The 21,372-nt window shown below is 35.2% G+C and overlaps 2 protein-coding genes and 1 long non-coding RNA gene across 5 annotated transcripts in view; 1 reads left to right on the top strand and 2 right to left on the bottom strand.

The window, feature by feature from the left end:
* The window catches only part of LOC140161075 (uncharacterized), a 32,818-nt gene extending 25,485 nt beyond the window's left edge, over positions 1-7,333 (top strand). For 2 of the 3 annotated variants that reach the window (XM_072184464.1, XM_072184463.1), the window contains 2 exons: positions 2,168-2,537; positions 4,748-7,333. In XM_072184464.1, the coding sequence (XP_072040565.1) occupies positions 2,168-2,537; positions 4,748-4,959 (582 nt within the window). In that variant the 3' untranslated portion in view covers positions 4,960-7,333. Of the gene's footprint in view, positions 1-2,167; positions 2,538-3,396; positions 3,522-4,747 lie in introns of all 3 variants that reach the window. The other variant, XM_072184465.1, reaches the window with a different exon arrangement.
* LOC140160430 (uncharacterized) lies at positions 61-1,810 on the bottom strand. Its single transcript, XM_072183665.1, is given in 2 exon segments — positions 61-567; positions 1,772-1,810. Coding segments are annotated over 2 exon segments (546 nt in total).
* Positions 7,334-16,874: 9,541 nt separating the features above from the next.
* On the bottom strand, positions 16,875-21,359 carry LOC140161074 (uncharacterized). Its single transcript, XR_011860069.1, has 2 exons — positions 19,444-21,359; positions 16,875-19,392 (listed from the first exon to the last, which is right to left on the bottom strand). It is a non-coding gene; the product is annotated as an uncharacterized lncRNA (long non-coding RNA).
* Between the last annotated feature and the right edge of the window lie 13 nt (positions 21,360-21,372).

Genomic DNA, 21,372 nt, shown 5'->3' with positions numbered 1-21,372 from the left:
ATTATCGAGGAATCACACATGTGTCATTTTTATAAATAGAAAGAAATAAGTTCAAAGAACTTACTGGTACTCTGGTAATGTCCCTTCTTCTCCTTCTTTGTTCTGCATCTTCTGCTTGATGTTTTTCTTCTGCTTAGTCTTCTCCTTTCTCCTCTTCTTCGTCTTCTTCCGCTTCCTCCTCCCTCTTTTTCTCCTTCTCCTCATGCTTCTTCTTCTTCTTCTTCTTCTTCTTCTTCTTCTTCTTCTTCTTCTTCTTCTTCTTCTTCTTCTTCTTCTTCTTCTTCTTCTTCTTCTTCTTCTTCTTCTTCTTCTTCTTCTTCTTCTTCTTCTTCTTCATCTTCTTCTTCTTCTTCTTCTTCTTCTTCTTCTTCTTCTTCTTCTTCTTCTTCTTCCTTCTTCTTCTTCCTTCTTCTTCTTCTTCTTCTTCTTCTTCTTCTTCTTCTTTTTCTCCTTCTTCTTCTTCTTCTTCTTCTTCTTCTTCTTCTTCTTCTTCTTCTTCTTCTTCTTCTTCTTCTTCTTCTTCTTCTTCTTCTTCTTCTTCTTCTTCTTCTTCTTCTTCTTCTTCTTCTATAGGTCAGAGTTGCTATCTTCAGTAGATAGCACACTATAGATAGCAGCACATTCGATTTTATCTTCAAAACTTCTGGCTTTCTTAAATAGGTTATGGTTGTCATCTTCAGTAGATAGCACACTTTATTTCATATAATATCATTCAAAACAAAACGATAACATGATTGATAAAATGCAGGGCATTCCGGTGATTATCCTAATTTCCTTAAATACTTTTGTACGATAAGTAATGCATTATATTAGCGCGAAAGCGTGACTCAGTGGTTAGATTTCTAACTTCTGCAGGTGCATGGGGTCTATGGCTCGATCACCGGCGGTGGAAAACTTACTGGGATATTAACCTGGAAATATAAAGTCTGAATTTAATAGGCAACACCTGTATGTTAAATTCACACTTTCACTTTCCACATGGAAAATTTAGAGTTGGGTATTTGAACCATGAGATATTTTGGTCCTTCGGAGGGGCCCGATCTTAACCCATCGGTCTCGTATGCAAAAGAGTCATTATACCTGCACATGTAGGGGACATTCGCAGTCAGTTTTGAGTGGGGTGTGATCCAAACCCGTCTCGGGGTTAACAATGGACTTTAAATTATTGAAAATAAGCTTCATAATAGGCTTAGTGGGAACAAATCAAATCCAATCAAAAACATTGGTACCACATACCCCCAAACACTTCAAAATTCGACCATATTTTAAGGCACACATATCTCAAAAGTAGGTCTACCGAAATTGGTTTTGTTGGCGCTGGTCATAATATGACACTACATAGCCACTGTGCCATAAAAATCGCGAATCGCAACAAACCATTGTTGATTAAAAAACAGATGAAAGACATTCATGTTCAGTAAATAGAGAACTATGCTTTATCAAAATAAATATGTATGTAGGTATTTACAACATATTCTGTACATGATGAAAGTGAAAAAAGAGAGAATTGTGAAAAAGCAGTGCTACTGTGTGCTGCAGCTACAGGCTACTACATGTAATTCTCTTATCAGCGTTTGAATTCTCATTTTGAGCGCGTAACTTAATCAGGACGAGTAAGATTGAACATGATTTCGCAATTTAAGCATGGTGGTTCGTGATCATGAATTTGTCTGTATATAAAGTCATATCTAGTTTTTCGTAGATAAAAACTACTATGTGTAATTTTGGATGTAAGTAGGTTTTTTGGGGTTTATTTTTCGTTGCGTCTTACATGTGCATGTGTGTTGCAATGTCCAGCAAACGCGAGCATACATATTTTGTGACATTTTCTGCCGATTTTATTTCATGTATATAAGTGGAAAATTGTCTGTCAATTTTATTTCATGTATGTGTCGAAAATATGAGGAGCAATAAATATAAGGGTTTAAAGAGTATAGGCTACTTTTTTTAGACAACCCTAAATAAGGATTCATTTGGTATGAAATATGTGAGAAATTTGTTGCAAAAACGCAAGTAATACACGACCGTGTCGCGGTAATCTGAAGGGGGGGGGGCAAAGAGGTTAAGATTAATGTTTGAGGCTCTCTCGCATTACAAAGAAAAGATTGAAAACTGCAGAGTTGTGCATATCTTAATAACCGACGGTCCAATCTTTGTCTCATTCCAGGTATGGTTCCAAAACAGACGAGCCAAATTCCGCAAGGTAGAGCGTGCCAACAACGCGCCTGCCAACCCAACCAACAGCACTACAAACAGTAGCGGGGAAATAACACCAAGCACTACCAATAAAACAAGTACTACTTCAACCAGCACGACGAATAGCAGTAACAGTAGCAATAATACCGGGCCGTCAACTCCAGGTACCCAACAGTCGTCGGGGACGCATACAAACAGCAGTAGTTCATCGGGGACAGTTCTTGGGCAGAAAACCAGCACTAGTCCGTCACCGGGAATTGCAGCGAAAATAAAGAGGAGAGATGAATCGCCAATTGCGACAACGAACTCTTCGAGTGTCAATTCCGCTGCTGCCGCTACAGGTAAATAACAAAATATTATAGAGATTAAACTGGAAAGTCAGAACACATGTAAAGGCCTTGATTGGATTCCAATTGACTTTGCCAATTTGATTGGTGTATATCTTTGCAGGATAACATCATTAAAACATTCTGTTGGAATTAATTATAGTTGCACAATAATTAGTTAAAGGTCCAAATATCTGAGCATAATGAAGACGACAATTTGGTGATATGGCATATAATAGGTTTTCGGTCAACAACACTGAAGTTTGTCTTTGTCATTAATAATGTACTATAGTCACTTAAGTGATATATACTTGTATATAAAATACGTGAGTGTATTTTCATCATCAATATGACACCCAATGATTGTATAGCCCAAAAGTTTCGCTCCTTTCAGGGGTATTAAGGAGTGTGGCCAGACCACTTATGACCACATTGTCATCCCTTTGTAAAATTGTCTATATAAACTATTTATGTACATGTATATTTTTTACCTCTTCCCCATAAAAACACATAGAGGCTTATACAAAACAAATTTTGCATAAATTGTTAAGTGTTTCCCTCTATTTCATCTGCCGTATATAGAACGTTCCCTTTTGCGCATTCTAATTTGCTCATGGACTACTTTATTTATAATTAACTTCAACTTTTAAACTATGTACCTACATGTTTACAACCTTAAGCCAAATTAATGTGTATTTTATGTCTATTTTGTTCGTTTTTTCAATTCTGGCATGTAAGTGGGGTGGTTATGTGTGTTTTCATTAGCTCTGTTTTACTACACACTCTCACTAGAATAGTTTATCATTATATTTTGGACTTGGTATTAGAAATCAGATTCCAATTATTAAGACAAACTTCATTGTTTCGTTGACAGGAACCTATTATGACTTCTATCGTTCACACGGTGAAGACACTAGTGCAGCGTATCCATACCGTCCTAATAGTCGATGCCTAATATTTACTATGTAAATGAAGATAAACTTGACTGACATTTATTAGGTAATAATAAATTTACCTATATATATATTTTATGATAATCAATAATCTATGTATTTAAACAATGAATAAGAACATTGAATATAAAATGTAAAAGAATTCATTATGGTTAGCCAAGTGTACACGATATATACGTGTACATAATGTCGTTTTACCGTTTCCTGGGCTGCCTCGGACAACGGAAATGCTAAACGTAGCGACATATCCTTAATCTTCCACACAGTGGATGAGGTTACATGAATAGTCACTCCATTTAAAATTTACACCCCCTGTGTGGGAGATAAAGCTCATGTATTGCCTATAGGGTGTGTATGGATTTCTTAGAAAAAACATTCATAAAGAGTTCTTTGTTTTATCAACTCATGAGAGCCCTTGATGAATCTTGAAAAGAACCATACAAATCTTTGGTCAGGAAATTTTTGGTTCTCTGAAGCGCCTGAATTGTCAGGAACTTCGTGTGTTTGAAGGCTCTCTTATAGGAGGATATTTTTTGAACCCTTTTTGAATTTTTTTCATTGAGAGTGCCAAACCAATTCTAATATTTACTCCAGGTCTAAATTTATACCAACATAGCACGTTACTTATCACAGTCATGATAATTATTCTGTGTTCTTAGATAATGGGTATATGAATGATGAGAGAATGTGGTCCTTCGGAGGGGATGTTAAGCTGCCGGGCCTGTGTGCAAAAGAGCTATACACCTATCCGACTTCGCCATTACTGTGGTGTCCCCGATGTAAAACTGCGGTGTCCCGAGGTCGGGGGTTCTATCCATTATTTATTGTGTGCTATACAGAATTGTACCCGGAATTGTACACAACAGTGATATTCAATACACAATCATGAGTATTGAATTACGAATTAAATCTCCCGCTCTGGTACATCTGTGTTGCCGTCAATAGAGGGCCAAATACAGTAAACGCTTCTCGGATTGGTGTATACCTGTACATGTCCTTGTATAGAAAATGCACTTTACTGCAGTATCCTGCATGTTATACATGCATCCTATAATCAGGATGTTTTACAGCTGATCTAATTTACATTTATTAGGATCAGAACCTGCTGTAATTCATGAAGGGAAAACATCGAATTATTTTAACCTCAAATCCTATAAAATTAAGACGATTTTCAACAAAAGCACTGAATTGATTCTCTTATACCAAAATCTTAATGAATCTTTCCAACAATACATTAACATTCTCTTGATATTTTTTGTTCTTCTAATCCAGGCATCACCACATGTTCAAGCTTATCCTCTGGTTTATCATCTGCGGCGATCGTAAGCAACACTCCATTATCATCGTGGACAAGTAGTGCCATCTCCACAACTCAGTCACTTCATGGACCTTATTCAACTATCTTCCCTACATTATCACATAGCCAAGTTAAATCATCTCATGTCAAAAGCTCTCATCCTTCGCTATTCCCGCTTAACTACTAACTTAGTGTAGATCGCATGGCTATATAAGATTCTCGCAATTTATGGAGAAAAACTTGTCATAGTGAACTCAAATTCTCTACAAGTAAAATGCTGACATTATATATAGTATATAGTTTCTACGAACTGCATTCGTGTTCAATATGTTTCATACTGTGACTTTTAAAATTTCTGAATGGTATCATCAAATCTGAAAGGAATACGTTTTCTTTCTCAAATCAAGATACTGCATTTTTTGCAGCAGTATATAGAATATAATTATATGAACATCAACAATCAACTTGATAAAAATTTGATCTGAAGAACTGAGCTCTGCAAGTTGCGCGACTTTCTACAGACAATGGAGACACTGTTTAGGCTGTGGTTTCTGCAGTACTTACAACAACTCAAACATGACATCAAGAAGTGTTTACTGTTTTTGAACTATCGTCAACCGACATGTATCTATAGATTGCAGTAGCAACCGTTGTTTGCAATGTGGTCTTTCCGCTTCCTGGACCGCCTAGGTGGTGTGTTAAATTTGGAACTAATGGCGTGTTAATGTGGAACAGTGAACACTCTTCTTTGACGTTCTGCGTTGGAGAACAACCTGCATCTCATCTTAACAAAATGATACATAATTATATAAGACTGTGAGGAGTTTACTTCTAGTAATCAATAAAATATGGAACGGGGGCATGATATAATTCAGTATCTGATATAAACAGTAAGTTTGAGAGAGTATAACATTGCCAAACTTTGTGTGTATTAAGGAATGCGGGTTAGAAATTGTACGAGCGTAATGGCTGCCCATTGTAACCATGGTAACATTGTGATATCATGAAAAAAGTATTATAATAATTTGAAAACAATTTTCAGAAACTTCATGATGTTGCTTTTGATTGATTTCACTTTTCATAACATTGATTAGAACTTGTATTAATTCATTAGTGTAAAAGGGTAAAATAAAATAAAATTATACTGTTTGGGAACATTGTCTTAAATGAATGTACGCTTCACTAAACACACATTTAGTTGTGATTATTTTCTTTATAATAGTAATAATGACAATCTTATTTTCCTAATTTTAGAAGGGTGAATAAGCATAGGGTTAATATAATGGGAGAAAAGGTAGAAAAGGTCTTAATGATCAGGATATACTGAGCATTAATGAGTTATCATGTTTTATCGTAAAAGACAACAAAATATTGTCACTAAGCATTCCAAAATTTCCTGTCAATCCTATAGTGTGTGTATTTTTTTTATATCAAGAGTATGATTGTTATATGTGTGCCAAATTCTGACTTTTATCTTATTTCGAGGTATGTAAAACTCCAAATTAAGTGCAATAGAAAAAACACAGTATTTTACTACCGGATTTTATCCTCAAAAAGAATGTACATATAATCTTAAAACTACAAAAAAAATATCTCAAGTAGCGTCATTGTCAGATCGACCGTGCATCGGCATGTTTCTGGACAAATGCATATTATTATAGCGAGCGATATAATAAGCATGCAATATAATTATGAGTTGCTTAAATTCATCACCTTTAGCGAATACGATTATTAAAATGCCATTGTATACCACATTTCTTTGTACATCTATAGGAAAGGGCAAAAATCACATTTTCATTACTTTTATCAAGCCTTGAAAAAATGTATTTTACAACGAACCTAACTTCAAGTACATAAATAGTGGTTTTAATTTCTTATAAAAATAACTGTGTTAATGGGCGGTGTGTTTGATGCGTGTATAAGAGTGCAATAATTTATGCTTCAAAACAGAATCGCATTTATTTAGATCATTAATTTATAACATCAACTTACACTTCAGCTGACATTGAGCGCAGATGACGAAAAGAATCATTCAGCGCTATATATTTCTGTTAACAAAATCATTGTTAGTAAAAACTACACTTAACAATGATTTGTCGACGCAGAAAAAACAATGGAGCGGAAACTTTGTTCTAATATCACCAATAATGTATAAATTGCACAACATTTGAAATATTTGGGCTTTTATATTTTGTACACTGTATAGTCCGCACCTTATTTATATGTTTCAAGATAGAATACGTTACGGCATGTATAGATATGCACAAAAGGATGACATTGTTTTGTTGCGAGATATTCAAGCCCGTATATGAGATGAACAAAAGGTGTATTTTTACTCCTATACATCACATCTTCGTTCACCTTTCATTGTCTGTATATAATGGCGACCTAATGTCTTGTGGGGGCTGACTATACCAATGTTAATTGTATATTAGATTTATATCGTTAGGCCTATAGAATGTGCTTTTAATTTCAATACTTTGAATACAAAGCAAATTAGAAATGATGGATTTTTCTTTCTTGTAGATATATTTTTTGTTTTAAATTTAAACCACTGTTTTCTTTTTGTTACAATGATAAAAGGACATTTATTTATATTTTTGTTTTGTTTTGTTTTATTATTTTGGTTTTTTCTTCTTTTATAATCCGATTTTAATTATCAAAAACAAGATGTACGCCAAATCTATTTTCAAGCTGAAACAATAACATTCCCAGTTTAAAAATTCAAAAGATGTTATCAAAATTGTCCTCATATTAAAATAGCGTAATTCACTGCAGGAAAAATAAAAAATATCGCTATAATTTGGTTTATAAATCACTGCAACATTATTAATTCATCTTCAGTACAAGAGTGTTGTTCTTCGTCGATCAGACAAAACTGGAATGTGATCAGTCATTTAACCCTCTGGAACTTACTGGTCATCTAACAGCATTTCTGATTGATTGATAACTTGAGATGCTCATTTCAGTTGCCAATAATGACTAGGCTTTCATGGTCAAACTAGCACTTGCAGATGATCTTATACCATCCTTGATTGGTTCAAAATTGGACACAACATTCATTTTGGCCAATCGACAGGTATATCTCATGGGTTAATAAATCTAACCATTAATTTCATGTCAAACCCTGACGACAATTATTATGAAAATCAAAAATGGAAGATTTTAAACATTATATATTATAATTATAATCATCGCATGAAATAAACATGGGAATATATATATATACTATCAAAATATGTAGACACACATACCTAAGACTTAAAGATACAACACTCGTTTATTTTGACAAAACCCTATACGAGGTACATGAAATCCATATCTACGTATTCCGTGGACTTTAATTTGATTAGTTGAGGTCGAAAATGGCGAGTGCGTACGGTTGGAAGATGCATTTATATGATTGATAGCGTTTTAACCGACTGCCCGTCTATTTCTATGGCCCTGTATTATGATTCATTTGCAACTGGTCAGTTTACTATTGTGAGAATTGAAATCAGATGAGACCATTACGTATTTTATTGTGTCTTTCTAATTTGAATTCTTCAATGAAACAAGAACGCAAGAGATGCCTATTCACCTATAACATGCGGTTTCATTTCATTACAATTTTTCCTTTATTTAATAATTTTCCTTTTTATGTCCTATAAAGACCTTTGATTAAGATTCTTTTTATAAATATATCGCCATTTCAAAATGCAATTCGAAGTAGGCTCTATTTTATAATATTTAAAGAAAGATATGCAAATTGTTAGATATTTTGAATGCTAAGCTAAACGTTTAATTTTCTTCGTTTTCCCATATTTATTCACATGCAATTCCGTGGGGGTGAGCGACCCTTTCAAAGCCATTCATTACAATATAGTATACAATTTTCTGCTTTGGACTATTAATGAGTTTATTATTTCATAATTTTAAAATCCTTCAACTGACAAAAAAAAAACATCTCCCCAGTGCTATTAACCACAACTGGTCACGTGATTAGATACTGTCTTGAAAATCCCAAGATTGAAAAATTAATATAGGCCTATTTAATAATTGACTTTCAAAAAGAAAAACGCCATCTAATAATAAGTAGGCCTAAGTCTAAAGGATTGTCAGTCATCATACACGACTGTCTCTCATGTCAATATTTCAAAGTCTACATGTTGTATAGTGTGCACTCAATAGCGTTTTAATCTTAGGAATGATCCATTTTGGTAATCCTACAACATTTGCGATTGAATCCCTGATGACGTTTAATCGATCCGTATACCGTAAAGATTCGCCTAATTGCGCATTTATGGCTCCCTTGATATAACTGGAATTGATGCACAAATTAAAAGTGCTCTATAAGTAAAAAAAATCCGTCAGCAAATAAGGGCACAGACGTTTAATTCTTGTTGGGATTTTCAGAGGAGGGTCCCTCTATTTGTACATAAATTTTACCCTATGGCGAAGGAGCCCACGTGCGCCATTAGGCGAATCATTACGGTATATCTTTTCTACGCACGTTGAATCTGGTTGAATTAGGCAGTAAAATGTTTATATCGATGATGCTTCATCAGGGATTCAAACAATCGTAAAAGCTTTCGGGGTTTACGGAAATGATCTATATATCGAACAGCAAAATATAAGCCTGCTTGATCAAAGTTCTTATTCAACAGGGCGTTACTTATTTACCATATCGTGGTCTTGAAATAAACAATGTCCTGCAAAATAATGTTTATGTTTTGAATTTTGTAATGCTCAGGCGAGTTTTTATTATTTAAAGTATAACTATTATTTTTATTGTGTTGAATTTTAAATTGGTAGAGAGAACATAATGCGAGTATAACATACATGTACAGCCCATTTTGTAAATACAATGTGATTATGCAGTTGTTTCTTTTATTCTTGAAAACATTGTGCAATTGAAAAAAATGTGATATTAAATAATGAAATGTAATATATGGAGAATACTGTCGCCTTGTCTATTTTCTTTTGTCATGCCGTTTTGTATGGAAGACATAATTACAATCTTAATGATGCTGCAAAATTGTGGCATGGCATTGCTGCAAAGGGAATCCATTGTTATCAGCACACCTCTGCTCTTAGAAGTGGTTTTAATACTATGTGCTGTTCCGGTTACATTTCACACCCCCTATGGAAGACATGACTTTAAATCTCTCACACAAGGGGTATGGATATCAAATGGAGTCATCCATTCAGGTAACCCCATTTGAAATTCACACTCCCTGTGTGAGAGATTTAAGGTCATGTATTCCATAGGGGTGTGAGTTTAGATCGGAACAGCCCATTTTGCATGGAATGTAGAATGATAATTCAATGAATAAGATGAGCAGTAAGACAGATATAACACGCACTACATTTTGTTTGGTATAACTCTGGTTTTAAGATAACGAAATTACTATTTTAAAATATAATTCAAACGATGGTTTGATTGTGTTACACATGCACACCTTAAGACTTTTCTGGTATATGAAATGACTATACGTACATAAAGACACAAATCCTCACCCGCATACCACCCAGCAGTGGCGTAGCCAGGGGGAAATGGGGTGGGGTTGCCCATATGAGAAGTCTGACTCCTCTTATAAACCCTCCTGTGCATGGGATACTGGCTGACCTGATATCAACATATTTTAGGCATTTTTGTACTTTTTATTCCACTTTGACCAATTTTCGTCAAATTGAGCCCCCCCCCCCCACTTGAAAGTCGCCTTTCCCCATTGCCCCTCTGTGACACCTCTCTGAAAAAGTCCTGGCTACTCCACGTGCGCTCATTCTCATTCTCACAGCCCGCACCCATTTGCTATGCTGACAAACACAAACACATTCAAAGTATATTCAAGTGCGTGACCAGATGAGATTCGATTGGGCAATTGTAACACACTGTGTGTTCTACCTTACATTGAGGCACGACCCATTACGCAGACATTCTTTCTCTAAGTTGCTCCAGTGATTTGGATTCTAGAAACAAAAATTTGTATCCTAGTGGCCCATAGAACAGTACACGACTTCCGGTCTGTTAACCACCAAGCTACTTTGTTTTGTTCATACCATTTATAATATATACAGGCAGCAAAACAAATGACAAAGCAATGCAATGTTCAACTTTCCGGGTTCCCGATGAATGCAAAGATATTCCCAGTGTTCAGTTCTAAGCTTACCTCTACCTGGACTACCTCGGAGAACAGTGTAATTCATTATGACCTATAAACAATGTAAATGACAAAGCAATGTAGTTTTACAACTTTCCGGGTTCCCAGTGACTACAAACTCGAAACTCATGACAATGTTCAATTATAAGCAGTGGCGTAACTAGGGTTGGTAGCGCCCGGGGCAAGAAACAAAATTGGCGCCCCCTCCCCAATTCTTGAAACAATTGCGCGCGGAGCGCGCCAAATTTTGGACAAATAAGGCCTACCATTAATTAATTTTGGTTACTAGAAGTTGAATATCGGTCTTAAAATGTTCTTTTAAAACAATTGCGCGCGCGCGAAATTTTGGACAAATAAGGCCTACCACTAACTAATATCGGTCTTAAAATGTTCTTTTAATTGATTTTGTGCTGAATTTTGAGCGCGAAAATTTTGACTTTTATTGCTTGGAGGGGCGCAGAATCGATGCAGAATTGGTCAATTTGGCGCCCCCCTGCCCCCCTAGTTACGCCACTGATTATAAGCAATGTAAGCTTACCGTTACTTGGACTACCTCGGAGAACAATGTAATTTATTAGGATAATAACAAACAAACAAATGACAAAGCAATATAGTTTTACCACTTTCAGGGTTCCCGATGACTACGGTACATAAAGATTACATGACCGTTTTCAATTATAAGCAATGTAAGCTTACCGTTACTTGGACTACCTCGGAGAACAATATAATTTATTATGTAATAACAAACAAAACAAATGACAAAGCAATACAGTTTTACCACTTTCCGGGTTCCCGATGATTACACAAAGATTACATGACCGTATTCAATTCTAAGCAATGTAAGCTTAACGTTACTTGGACTACCTCGGAGAACAATATAATTTATAATGTAATAACAAATAAAACAAATGACAAAGCAGTGACTTTCCGGGTTCCCAATGACTACACAAAGATTGACCGTTTTCAATTATAAGCAATGTAAGCTTACCGTTACTTGGACTACCTCGGAGAACAATATAATTGATTATGTAATAACAAACAAAACAAATAACAAAGCAATGTAGTTTTACCACTTTCCGGGTTCCCAATGACTACACAAAGATTACATGACTGCGTTCAATTATAAGTAATGTAAGCTTACCGTTACTTGGACTACCTCGGAGAACAATGTCATTGATTATGTAATAACAAACAAAACAAATGACAAAGCAATGTAGTTTTACCACTTTCCGGGTTCCCAATGAATACAAAGATTACATGACTGTGTTCAATTATAAGCAATACAAGCTTACCGTTACATGGAACCAGGAACAAGTGGCATTTTTGACATTTCATGATTTGAATAAAAATGTAAGCACTAGACAATAAGCTTTAACCAAAATTAATTAAATAGGACCAATACGTTTCAAGATATGGATAATTTTGTAAATGATACCTTGATATTTTTGCTATTCTGAGTAATGGGCCAATTAGTTTCATGTCTTACACAGGATTGAATAGGGATTATCATAGTTCAAATGTTAGTTATTGATTAAATAAACCACAGTCAAATATCATGAATTAAAGAATTCCAAAATTTGATTTTTTTTTTAAAAATAGGAATGTCATCTTTAAAGGCCTTAACTCAAAAACATGTCTGGCGTCTTGTTCAGGGTTTTGTTTGAGCTGGTCACATATTATAATTGATTATTTTATAACAAAAAAAAGTTTTATCACTTTCCGGGTTCCCAATGACCACACAAAGATTACATGACTGTGTTCAATTATAAGCGATGTAAGCTTACCTTTACTTGGACTACCTCGGAGAACAATATAATTGATAATAACAAATAAAACAAATAACAAAGCAATGTAGTTTTACCACTTTCTGGGTCCCCGATGAATAAAAAAATTACATGACAGTACAGTGTTCAGTTCTAAGCAATGTAAGCTTAGTGTTACCTGGACTACCTCAGAGAACAATGTAATTTATTAGGACCAATAATAATAATAATAATAAAATGACAAAGAAATGTAGTTTTACCACTTTCCGGGTTCCAAATAAATACAAAAATAATAAAACGGTTCAATTCTAAGCAATGTAAACTTACCGTTACCGGGTCTACCTCGGAGTACAACATAATTTATTATGACCTATAATAACAAAATAAATGATAAAGTAATGTAGTTTTACCACTTGCAGGGTTCCCAATGACTACACAGATTACATGACTGTATTCAGTTATAAGCCATGTACATGTAAGCTTACCGTTACCTATAAAGGACTCACCGGCCGTTTTTAGGCTTTTGCGATCTTCTGGGGTAAGTGACATACCGTGGACGTCCACGGTTGGATGGTTACGTGTCCACGATTAATCAGATTGTAACGGGAGGGTGTCTGTACGTTTTGAAGAATCTTACCCATGCACTCACCCCCTACACTCATACATAGGCATACCACCACCTCACATCACCACCACCAACAATAACCACCATCACTGCCACCACCACAACCACCACCACATCCACCACCACCACCACCAACAGTTCCAGTCACCCACCTTTTAGTTCAAATTCCCCTAAAAGCATTTACGTATAAGAAATTATTTATAGTAAAAGTCAATCGCCGCATGGCGGGTCTCCTTAGCTTATCACGATATCGGTAAATAGACAAACACGCCATAATTAGGTGAATTCAGGACAAATGATTTTTATATTAAATCACTGATTAAATTACTAAGATAAAATATCGGTGATACGAATTTGAATATTTGATTATCCGAGTCTGTGCTTCATCCGTATAAGTTCCATTCACGCTGCTATATATAACATGCGGATCTGCTATATTTATCACGTAGAGGGCAATGGCGGCAGATGAACGCCTGGTGATTAATACCCAAAAATATTAGTTTATGTTTAACGATTAAACATGAACCTATTGCCAAATGGCAACGGATTGCATTTTAACATAAAGATATAATAGATAACTATAAATATTTTGTGGATAATGGATTGAAAGACAACCCCAATGTTATTATTTATGTTTTCCGCTAAAATTTTGTGTTTGACTATTTCCTGTAAATTGTTCAGAAAAAAAAAGATTGCATTTTAAAGTGTGGTAATAGACATCACTGAATAATTATATCATAATCCCAGTAAACATGGTAAACACAAAACGTTAATTATGCGTGTACATTGTAACTCGCAAATTCAATGCCGGAGCCATATGAAATATTGGAAATAACTTCATGCTGGACGTGAATATCTGTTGAACCATACCCTAAAACGAGGTTGCTAAAATCTCGAAATACCCCTTTAAACTTTTAAAACAGGGCAGGCCTAGTAAAAAATGAATTCTTGTATTCAAAGCAAATATTGATATTTGGTATATTTCTACACTTCATTTTCTCATAATAAGAAGTATATGTAACTGATATTGTTGATCAGCTATCAAACAAGTCATCACCATCAAGAAGCAGTGAAAAAAATGACAAGAGAAGAAACGAAGGTGAAAAAAAAACAATTCTCAAAGCCACGTTTATACTAACTCCCGACTATTTAATTCACTTAAAGGCGTGCTTTATCATTAATTCTGATCAAATGAGTCTCTTATTTGCTACATTTTGTTCCGCTAAGCACTCACTTTTAGCCATTAACTCGTGACAAAGTTGTTTCCGCGGTATGCCATTCTCTCTGTCATTGAGTCAATAGATAGCACTCAACGGGTTGTTGAGCGATTAATTGCCATGTCAGCTTCGGCCAAGTGATGGGCATATCCCTGCGATGAGAATGATCAAATAGTTCCCTCTCTTTTATAACACTGAGCTACTGAGCTGCAGTTTTCCTAAATAAGTATTTCTGCATGCCATATAATAAAAGTGAGATTTTCAACGGTATTCTGAACAAGGAAAGTCTACTTTAATTAGTCCTGTTAGTATCTGCGTCCGTGATTGATCGTATAGAGCTATGGTTATAAAAAGACTTGTAGAATAGCAATGTCATTGGTATCTCAAATTTGTTTGTTAGGAATGTTGTGGGCCTAGCCTTTTGGGTTACGCTATAAATACCAATACAAAAGCGCTTGTTTGGGGTGTGTTTGGGGAGGGGTGAAGTATTTACCCTCTACTAGGCCTACTCTATGTGACCACTACATTGTTGAAATGTTGTGACTTTGGGATGATTTGAAGTGACCTCTACTTGAGATGAGTCTGATATTTATTCCCATATACTGCTCATGAAAAAAGAGGCCCACTAGTGCATCCTTTTGATGACTAGTGCAAATGATGTTGCAGAAACTGGACCAATATCCATGTATTATAGCTAAAGGTTACAATAATTTTCAAATTTAGGAAAATTGCAGTACAAAAAAAAATCATGATTGTGAATGTTTGATTGTTAGATGTTCTGCGATGTATCGGTAGGGTGCGTGTTGGTTGGATGCATGGGCATGCAGTGTATGATGGGGTGTGGGGTGGCCTGGGGGTGCTTATGTGTTTTATTCAGTTATTCAAGATATTAGTATAAGTAAATTGATAAATGCCTTTGTTAGATAAAACAATAATGTGCAATCGGCTGTTTGTCTTTAGTTTAGTCATTGAGATAACTCAATGGTTTAGTTAAGTTTAGTTTTTTGTGGTTTTTTTGGGGGGGCGGTGCGTACGAATTGCCACCGCTTCCGGTGTGCGTGCGTCAAGTTATCCACTCTTGACAAAATCGTTGTGATCAGACCGAGAGCCTCATCCCTCACGTTTGTTCACCAAAACTTAGATTTTGGTATCAGAATAAAGCTCATATTTTTCTCATTACGCCCGGTGAACATTTTAGGCCGAAATATATTTCGTTTAAGGATAATTATATAGATATGTACAAAAATATGAAGTTTGGTGACGCACCTGCATGTACACCCCCGGAAGTCATGTTCTATTACATTTTTGCTTCTAAACCGATGCAGCAATTAAAGGCGTATTCAGTGATCCCACCTAAAGTGTAAAAAAATGTTTACTCAATTGTCTTAATGTGAAGGATAAATAATTACAATTTTCATTACGTATTAATTTGAAATGGACAATTTGGTACAAGGAAAACGACAATATTGACAAAGTTGAAACACCAATCATGTAGTTAATGTCTCTATTTATTAAGTAGAGAAATTACATATTCATGCAATGTCTTGTTTTGTCTTTAATACTCGGCTTTTGGCCTAACCACTAGCTGGCTATGTGAAGCTAAATAGCACATTTATGACCCTAATAAAGGTGCAAAAATGTCAATTTTGGTAATTTTTATGATCTGGATGAGCAAATAACTGAATAGGCCTTAAACTCTAAAACTTGGAATAGGCCCACAGGGCCGCTATTAACTATTATACCAGCCGGAATAAGGTGGGAGTCAATTACAACCATTTTACCGACGACCATGAATGTGCCTAATGCTTTAGTCAGGGCGGACCATATCATTTGTTACAATTGGGCAACATACCTTTCATATATTTTTGTTTGCTTTGTTTGTGTTCGTATTAAATCACAATTTTATTTCTATCTGGCAGCAATTATGGGGTTTGTTTCCACTCTTTTCCATGGCTGCACCCTAGTACTGCATGGAACAGGAGAAGAGCGCCAGAATACTAGCATGCGGCTGGATATAGTTGCCAAACTATCCTGTGCGCATTTTATCGGTTTGTGTGAGGGCAGCATATCACGTTACACAGAGTGATTTTTCTGCCACGTCCAACATGTTCAATGGTTTTCGAAATGGACTGGCCTGGTATAAAGTCACAAACATTATTTGCAAAATTTAAAGTTGAGTTTATGCACGCCTGTGTTAACTTACACAACTTTTTTTTTTGGGAAAATTGCTCAACTTTTGGTCAGTTTAGTCCAATTTTGGAAATGTCCTGTGTATGGGGCCTACATGTCCACATTTTCCTCTAGGGAAAGGTGCAATTCTGACACAAATAAAATGACAGTTGAAACCAAACCAATTAAAATTTTTCACATTTTACTATTATTCCTTCTTTAAAAACCCATTGCTGTCCACTTTTCCATCCCTGATAATGCATGCAACTACAAATTATGCTAGTAAACACACTCTACTGTGATATAAGTACCAGTAATATATTTATTTTATATACATTTTTAAATATAAATAAAAATAAGAAATAAAATATGTGTCAATGTAGAAGTAGTAAGTACAATTTGTCAAATACTTGAGCGGGGTGATAATTATTGATAGCATTAGATATTCCAGTTGAAATCCATTCACTCCCTAAGGAAGACATGACCTTAATATTCACACACAGCTAGAGTGACAATTTCAAACATAAGCAGGGGACATGCACCCTAAATTGGTAATGGGGACCGTCCCTTCCCCCTAAAAATCCTAATAGAAGAAAAAATAAAGCAACAATTGCCTTGTGCATCTCCCTTTTAGTCAGAAAAACAGTGTTTTGGGCCTAAGTAGGGTAAAATTGCACAATTTTACACACTTCGCGTGCACTGGTTCATCAAATACCTAAATTCACCTTCATTTTAAGCTAAAATAGTCTGTGCAAACATTTTCCATTTCAAAGTCCAACCAGAACTGGCACAAAATATGCTTTACCCTGCTTAAATTTTAATGCTTCAGTCGCCACTGATTTCAAATGGGGTTACTTGAATGAGAGCTGGTTGTTTTTCTTAAGGGGTGTAGTCTCTTAAATTGCCCGATTGAATAGTCCATCAAAAAGATTGAATTTTCAATCTTGCCATCCCGAATTAGGGACAAATCGTTTTTGACTGTATATTCAGTCGGGTGATTTGAATTTTTTTCAATCAAAAGGGGTGATTCTCAATCTTTTAGCGATTAAAGTTAGGGGCAAATCTTTTTTGATTGAATTTTCAGTAGAAAGGATTGATTTTCATTTTTTTTTCAATTTTTTGCCGTCCCAAATTAGGGACAAGTCCTTTCCAGTTGAAAACAGATTGAAAATGTTCACTCTAAAACAGTTTGAAACATTCCAAACATATGCAACACATGTCATTTGGCAGTACATTACGAGTAACACTTGATTAGATAGTGAAATCAGTCTACAAAGAGAGTTAGAGTGAAAACAAAAAAAACATTTCAATCTATTTAGATTGATTCCTATCATCAACCGTTAAAAGATGACATATTTCAATCGGCCAATTCAAGAGAGTATGGATTACAACTGGACTAGGCAATTTGTTTCTTTCCGCTCACATTTCCAATGACTATATAGTATATAAATATATCAATAAATTTAAGTAGATTGTTGGCAAGTGTAGAGTAGAAAATGTGTTCTTTATATAGTTACTTTTTTAGTCTTTCCACTGGCCTTTCATTAATATCGAGCACCAAAAAATAACAGACATTTGAATCTAGGCCTATATATCACCCAGCAAATACAAAACACATTTAAATATCGGGTTCAATAAAGGGAATAAAATGTTTTAATTACATTGAAACACATTTGTGAAGTGTCATGTCAAAAGCAGACACTTTTGGGCAGGTTATCAATTTCGAGGTTTTTACATATCTTAAATAAAAAGATATTTTGCTCCACAACGCCGTTTTCCCCAATGGAATTTGACATTCCTAAGCGAAGATATTTAGTTTGTAAGCTATGGTATTATAAAATTGGAAATTGAGATATCGGCCTTTAAAAATATTATTGACAATGTTGAGAGTAGGAAGTACCTTGAAAAATGTCTCAAAAAATTCAAGATGCCAGATAGTCTAAAACTATCAGACAATATTTTTAACATTAACAACATTACAAATTCGCAACAAACCCAAATTGTTAAAAAATCACCCAGGGCAGATTTTTGGCTATTTCTCCATTTACGATCCTGCCCAAAAGTGTATGCTTTTGACATGACAAAATATCCTAACATAATGTTTTTTTAGATGCTAACAAAATATTGTGACAAAATGTTTGCCAAAATATATTTTACAATAACATTTTGACATTTTTAAAATGTTGTGTTTTTTCATATAAAACGTTTTGAAAATGTGTTTATGACCTTTACATAACCCAGCATTTAAATGTTATTAAAAGATTTTGACCAAAACCAAAAAATGTTTATAACCGGTTTATAACATTTTAAAAACATTTTTGTGTTTGCTAGGTAGTTGCTTATCTTACTAAGCTCATGTAACCAACCGCATAACCAGCCTGTTGTTCAACCGGTGCAACATAAAATTTGTGTCCCATTATACTTGATAATTATAAGACCAGATCATGAAGACATTATGGATACATATTTTATGTTTACAGGGATGTAACATATCCATTTCCTGAAAATCCATCTGGTCCTTGGACAGGTGGCCAAGGGCTTGCATGTGGAATTGAATATATAGGTGTTTTTTTTACGTTTGGCCAAATTTCCAGAATTCCAGGAATTTTCAGAAGATTTACATCCCTGTGTTTCCCCTCCTGATGTTACTTCTTAAAATTTATAGTCTGTTGTAGTATGTACCCCACTGGCTACCCCTCTGGCCTATAACCAATACACAAATTTATTCTGAAACTATCAAAAACATCATGCGACATATTGGGAGACCTCTTCAAGTATGAGGTTTTTAAACAGTGGTTTACCTCCTACTTAAAGCTCTGTGTATCCTGGTTGGAAACATTAAGTTCAGGAAGACCATTCCATATGCCATCAGAAAAGGGGAGAAATGATCTCTTGCGGCAAACTAAGTTTATACGTATTATGACAAAATAATTTCATGACTGCCCCTAAAATTATTTCTTAATTCACCCCAGGTGTGACATCAGCTGGGACAGCCCATTAGTCTAAAAAGGGTAAAAGTTTAGAGTTAAAGAGGAAGCCCCGCCAGAGCAGTTCTTCTGGGGTGAACAAAACCTGCCTGGTTATCAAATTAATCAGTGACAAGGTTATCTCTGAATATGACAAGTGCTAATTGATTTTATAATGTTATTGCATCAATTAGCTCCTGTCAAATTCAGATAAACCTTGTCACTGATTAATTTAATAACCAGGCAGGTTTGTTTCACCCCAGAAGAACTGCTCTGGCGGGGCTTCCTCTTTAAGGATATTTTATGTTAGGATTAGGGTTAAGGATAAGTTGAGTGTTAGGTTAGTATTAGGGTTAGGGTTATTATTAGGGATAGGGTTAGGTCAGGTTTGGGTTAAGAGTATTAGAGTTAAGGTTGGATTTTGGGTTAGGGTTATGTGAGAATTAGAACTACGGCTTGGGTTATAGGTTAGGGTAAGGATTAGGATTTATAAGAAGTTTTATGGCTAACCATATTATCAATTGTGGGGAATCAAAAATCTCAGAGAGAGTGCTAGGAAAGATCATTTGGAGGAGCAAGGAGTTATGAACAGAGACGAGGGGATCTACAATCCAAGTCACATGTTTGATCCACTTTTGGAGACTGCTAGCAAGACTAACATAGCTACCGGAAGTAACATAACTTTCCGTCAGTCATCAGCTGTTGGATCATCACAAAAACAACAAACTTTGAAAAAGTTAGTGGTTCACTGACGAAACTGTCAGCAAGAAAGTAAGTGTCTTCAATTGGTTTTGACAAATCAAAAAACAGGAACCCTTAAAAACATGTTGAGTAAAGGCTACCTGTGACTTTACGATGAGTTACTTATAAAAGTTTGGTAACATGAACTCCTGACGAATGACATAATTAATTTAAGGTAGCATACAAATCACTCAAATATCATGCTGATTATCCCTTACTTAGGGAACAAACCGAAATATTGATGCAGTACTATGAGTCTATGAACGAAACTAATTTCATCAGGGAAGGGGAGGTTTAGATGATTATGTATACCTTATCCTCTTTAAAAACACACACATATTTAAGCAATTCCGATTTCATTACAGATCGGGAGGGAGGGTTCAGTTTTAACCCCCCGAGCACTACCTGCCGATCTAACATTGCCTATGATTTGTCAATTACATGATATCTTCACTTTAATCACCAATCAGAATGGAGCTTTGCAAATAATTCACCCCAATTTTTATGTGTGGTGAAATTGTTCTAACAATGTTGCTGATTGGGCCTGAGACGAATATACCTTAGGTATATTCGTCTCAGGATTGGGCCAATTGATAACGAAAACTTTTACCTTAGGTATATTCGTCTCAGGATTGGGCCAATTGATACAAAAAACTTTGTTTTTGACCAATCGGCAGGTAGTTCTCATGGGGTTAAAACAAAACTAGTTACGTTTATAGGACCTCATCAAAATTTTGGTTTGTTCCCTTACTGTTCTCAACATTACTGAAAAATACCAGACAAATGATCTGAATGATAATTATTACTTTTGAATATTTTTATCAGGACTGTTCAGATAAACTATACTTTTTTCATCTACCAGTCACTATATTACAGTTACAGGCAGACATTTCTATAACTTCCTGTTATCTTTCTCTATGCTACTGTTAATGTTATGATCGCTTATTTCAGCAGTTGTTGATCAATGGATTATATA

Source organism: Amphiura filiformis, chromosome 9 (genome assembly GCF_039555335.1).
Source record: "Amphiura filiformis chromosome 9, Afil_fr2py, whole genome shotgun sequence".
NCBI classification, from domain to species: Eukaryota; Metazoa; Echinodermata; class Ophiuroidea; order Amphilepidida; family Amphiuridae; genus Amphiura; species Amphiura filiformis.
The sequence above is the reverse complement of the archived record's forward strand: the minus strand, read 5'-3'. Positions and strand labels throughout refer to the sequence as shown.